Source organism: Propithecus coquereli, unplaced genomic scaffold (genome assembly GCF_000956105.1).
Source record: "Propithecus coquereli isolate 6110/MARCELLA unplaced genomic scaffold, Pcoq_1.0 Scaffold32, whole genome shotgun sequence".
NCBI classification, from domain to species: Eukaryota; Metazoa; Chordata; class Mammalia; order Primates; family Indriidae; genus Propithecus; species Propithecus coquereli.
Genome location: NW_012148841.1, coordinates 3,458,206 through 3,462,862, shown reverse-complemented (window position 1 = coordinate 3,462,862; position 4,657 = coordinate 3,458,206). Strand labels below are relative to the sequence as shown.

General features: G+C 33.7%; 1 protein-coding gene across 1 annotated transcript in view; it reads left to right on the top strand.

The window, feature by feature from the left end:
• The window catches only part of PTPN12 (protein tyrosine phosphatase, non-receptor type 12), a 133,997-nt gene that overhangs the window by 102,491 nt on the left and 26,849 nt on the right, over nt 1-4,657 (top strand). The window contains exons 8-10 of the mRNA XM_012650291.1: nt 2,440-2,506; nt 4,380-4,457; nt 4,553-4,651. Of these exons, the coding sequence (XP_012505745.1) occupies nt 2,440-2,506; nt 4,380-4,457; nt 4,553-4,651 (244 nt within the window). The remainder of the gene's footprint in view (nt 1-2,439; nt 2,507-4,379; nt 4,458-4,552; nt 4,652-4,657) is intronic.

Genomic DNA, 4,657 nt, shown 5'->3' with positions numbered 1-4,657 from the left:
AGTATGTGGGAGTGCCTGTTTCTCTATACCTTCCCCAATAATGTGTTATCTCTTTGTTTTGCTTTTTAGCAATACCTATATGACAGGCAAGTTTTTTTTTTTTTCTTGGTCATTTATATCTTTTGTGAAGTACTTGTTTGTATGTTTTGCCTATTATTTTATAACAGGCATTCATCTTTTAATATTTATGGAAGTTATTTTTATGTATTTATATATTGAGGATACTAACCTTTAATAATGTTGTTAATACCATGGTTTTTCATGTCTGCCGCCTATGTTTTAGCATACATAAGTTTTAAATTGTCATGTAGTCAGATTTGTGAATCTCTTCATTTATGGTTTCTGTTCATTGAGATATGCGTATAAAGTCTTTCTCTAACAGAGTAGTGTAAAAATTTTACCTATTTTTAAGTACTTCTATAGATTTAGTTTTTAACATTATATTTTTAATTCATAAGGCATATTTTTCATTGTTGTTAAGGTATGAAGTAAGAATCTAATTTTTGCTCTTCATCGGTAGAGATTCCCTGTACCATTTATTGAACTGTCTAATCTTTCCCCTTTGGAGAATTCACCATTATGTAATAAATGCTTACATATACTGAGATCTGTTTTTGAATTTTCTGCTGTGTTTCACTGATGTGGTTGTCTATGTCTTTGTAATATCATACTTTTAACTATCAAATTTTCAATATATATCGTTTAGTCCTAGTAGCTCTTAAATTCTAGAAATATTTCAATACATGGAATTCAGAAATGTATGAACAGCTAAAATTAATATTATTGGTGTTTGTTATTAAGAACTTTTAAAAATCATACTAGGTTGCTTATAATGTAATTTTATCAGGAATTTTTAGATTACATACTTAACAAACTACTGGTACTTTGAAAAGTTTCAGAATGTGCATTAAAATGCTACACAACTTTTTTTCTGCCTAAAAATTATTCTGGTGATGTCAGTTACATCTTTTAATTAGTCATAGCAATACTTAATCCTAAGGCACATATGCCTTCCTCTAATTGAGAATCAGTTTTTTTAAAGTATTTTTGTCATGTTTTAAAGTAAAAAACCTGTGGTATTTTACTCTACATTCTCCAGCTCCCATTCATTCTTTAGGAGATGAGAATGCATCAGTTGTCTTTGTTCTTTTAGTGAAGTCACTGCTGGTGCTCAATCCAGTTTCTAGGGCTTGTAGCATTCTTTATCTTTTTGCAGATTGAAATGATGTACTGTCTCTTCTTCTTCCTCTGCTCTAGAACACAAGAGTCATCTTGAACATAGAATAAATTTATCTCTGCAAGATGTTGTTAGATAGTCAAAGTTTTCTGAGGTAGAATTAGACTTCCAAACTGAAGGCTCATAGGTATTCTATGAGTCACTTACTCTTGGAAGTTCCTTAAATTAAATTTCACAAAGATAGACAGTATTCTCCCTTATCTGTGGTTTTAATTTCCTCAGTTTCAGTTACCAGTGATCTCGAAGGGGTGGGGGACTTGCAGCCTTGGGGCCACATGTGGCCTTCTGGATCCTTGACTGCAGCATTTTGACTGAATCCAAATTTTACAAAACAAATCCTTTTATTAAAAGGGGTGCAGGCCGGCGCGGTGGCTCACGCCTGTAATCCTAGCACTCTGGGAGGCTGAGGCGGGCGGATTGTTTGAGCTCAGGAGTTCGAAACCAGCCTGAGCAAGAGCGAGACCCCGTCTCTACTAAAAATAGAAGGAAATTAATCGGACAACTAAAAATATATAGAAAAAAATTAGCCGGGCATGGTGGCACATGCCTGTAGTCCCAGCTACTTGGGAGGCTGAGGCAGAAGGATTGCTTGAGTCCAGAAGTTTGAGGTTGCTGTGAGCTAGGCTGACGCCACGGCACTCACTCTAGCCCGGGCAAAAGAGTGAGACTCTGTCTCAAAAAAAAAAAAGGGCGGGGGGTGCAGCAGAGAAAGATGAAGCTTATCTTGCCTCCTTTGGTGCTTAAAAAAGAACAATCTTGAAATCAGAAGGCTTCAGGTTCCCTGCTCCTGTATGGCCCCAAAGCACAAGAATAGTAGTACTGGAGTATTGTTATATTGTTCTATTTTATTAGTAGTTATTGTTGTTAATCTCTTACTGTGCCTAATTTATGAATTGAACTTAATCTTAGGTATGTATGTCTCAGAAAAAACATAGTATATGTAAGATTCAATACTATTCACAGTTTCAGGAATCCACTGGGGATCTTGGGCATATCCCCTGTGGATAAGGGGATACTACTGTAAAAAACTAATGTGAAGGATGTTGCCATGCGCACACTTTAAGTTGTAGTTTGTTTAATAAATAAGTAGAATATTGTCAAATTTCTTAAATGATTTTTTTCTGAATATTAAACATGTCCATCCACATTTATATTTCTTTTATCACAAAAATTAAACTTTTTTTCAAACTTTATATCCGTAGTGCAGGCTGTGGAAGAACAGGTGCCATTTGTGCCATAGATTATACGTGGAATTTACTAAAAGCTGGGGTAAGAATAATTTTTATGTAGCATTTTATCCAATGATCTATTATGATTTTGAAAGTTTATGATTCATTACCGTAAATTAAGTGCATATTAAATTAAATATATATTTTGTTTTACATGTTATTTTCTGAAATAGTTTTACTATGTAAGAAGGTATAAAGAAAAGGTAGTGAAAAGATATAAATGCTGCATATTGCCTTGATATAATGCACTCGGCAAACAGGGTTAAGAGTATTGTTCTAGGTTAATGAATACCTGCATTAGGGATGCAAACTGTACATTGACTTTTCCAATACAGAATTCTCATTGCCTTTTGTATTTATTCTAGGTATAAGTGTATTCTGTTCAGTAAATGTTTATGCCCACTGGAGACATTGTAGTATAGTGGTTGAAGAATGCTGACTCTGGAGCCAAACTGCTCAGTTTAAAATTCTTGCTCTGTCCTTTACTGGCTGTGGGATCTTGGTCACAATACTAATGCCATTATGCTTCAATTTTTTTTCATCAGAAAATGAGGATCATAATAGTAATAATGCATAAGAATTAAATAAATGAAACTTTGTTAAATTCTCCAGAACTATGTGTGGCATGTAGCAAGTGCTTGGTACATTATTATTAATAGTTCTTATTACTGTTGCTATTGTCTGGAATGTTGTATCTACACTACTATTTCCAAGAAATTGTGTTTGATCTATGGAAGATACAAAGATAAAATTTCAGCTCTCATTATAGATTTGAAAAACACAAGTCTCCTCATTGTATATATATTTCCTTTTCCTAGTTCTGTAATATTTTCATTTTGTATGCATTGGGAAGTTTTTAAATAATTCCTTAGAAAGCTCTCTGGGGTTAAATTTTATATTTGTATTCCTCAAAAACTATAATCATCTCCTAATATTCAAATGAACATGTTTAAGTGAATGAAATTTAACTAGGATTCTGTCACATTTTAACATAAAAGTCAAAGATTAAAATTGGAATGGGAAGAGGCACTTAATGATAGCAAAGTAAACATCTGGTCATTTTAAAAGTTGTGTATTTTGAACGTAATCCCCATTTAATTGAGTTAGGCTTAATATAAATGTAACCTTGTACCTTAGGTTAATATTGATGTAAAAAATCTTTTGATGTATATAGACTCCTAAGCAATAAACCTGGGAATCACTCTCAACTCTTCCATCTTCTTCATCACTCCAAGATACTCTTGCTGATCACAGTTCTAGTAATTGTGCTTCATTAAACCTCCACCAGTTTCTCTCTTTCAGACTGTCGTTTTCCCTGATACAAATGTTGGTTGAATATCAGATCTTAAGTCAAGGTTGCCTATTGCTGCAGTCCCAATTTCAAGTGTATGAAAGAATCATCTAGGATCTTTCACAACCAGTCCTCCAAGATGGAGCTCAGGGCTCTGTATTTTTACCTAGCTCTTTTAGCTGGTCCTTAATAGCCAGTACCACCTCCTTTTAGTCTTTGGCTTTATCCACATCAAACTTCCCAATCCCAAATAGATTGTACATTCAGTCTGCTTTGCCTATGTGTATGTCCTTCATGAGATAGTCTTCTTTTAATATTCAACTAAATTGTCACTCTATACACCTATCAGTCAATTATAGCCTCTTTATTCCCATTACACTGCAGTTATGCTTTGGCTAGATATTTACACACATTTACACACATCTGGCTCCCCAGCAAGACTGCTGAGGGTCAAGATTAGCTATGTATCCACAGTGCCAAGCATAGAATCTGATATGTGGTAGGTAGTCCTCAGTAAATGTTTGTAATAAACCAGCATGTATATAAGTTTTATATGAAAAATTGAAGACTATTTTACTGTTTTCTGAATAAATGTCCAAAGTTTATATATTCTTTGTTTTAGAAAATACCAGAGGAATTTAATGTATTTAATTTAATACAAGAAATGAGAACACAAAGGCATTCTGCAGTACAAACAAAGGTATAGTTATTTCAGTTTATAAACTATATTTTTATAAATGCCTTCTTGCTTTTAAAATTGTCTTTTCCCTTGTTTATCATTCATTTCCCTAATAGGAGCAATATGAACTTGTTCATAGAGCTATTGCCCAACTGTTTGAAAAACAGCTACAACTGTATGAAATTCATGGAGCCCAGAAAATTGCTGATGGAGTGGTAGGT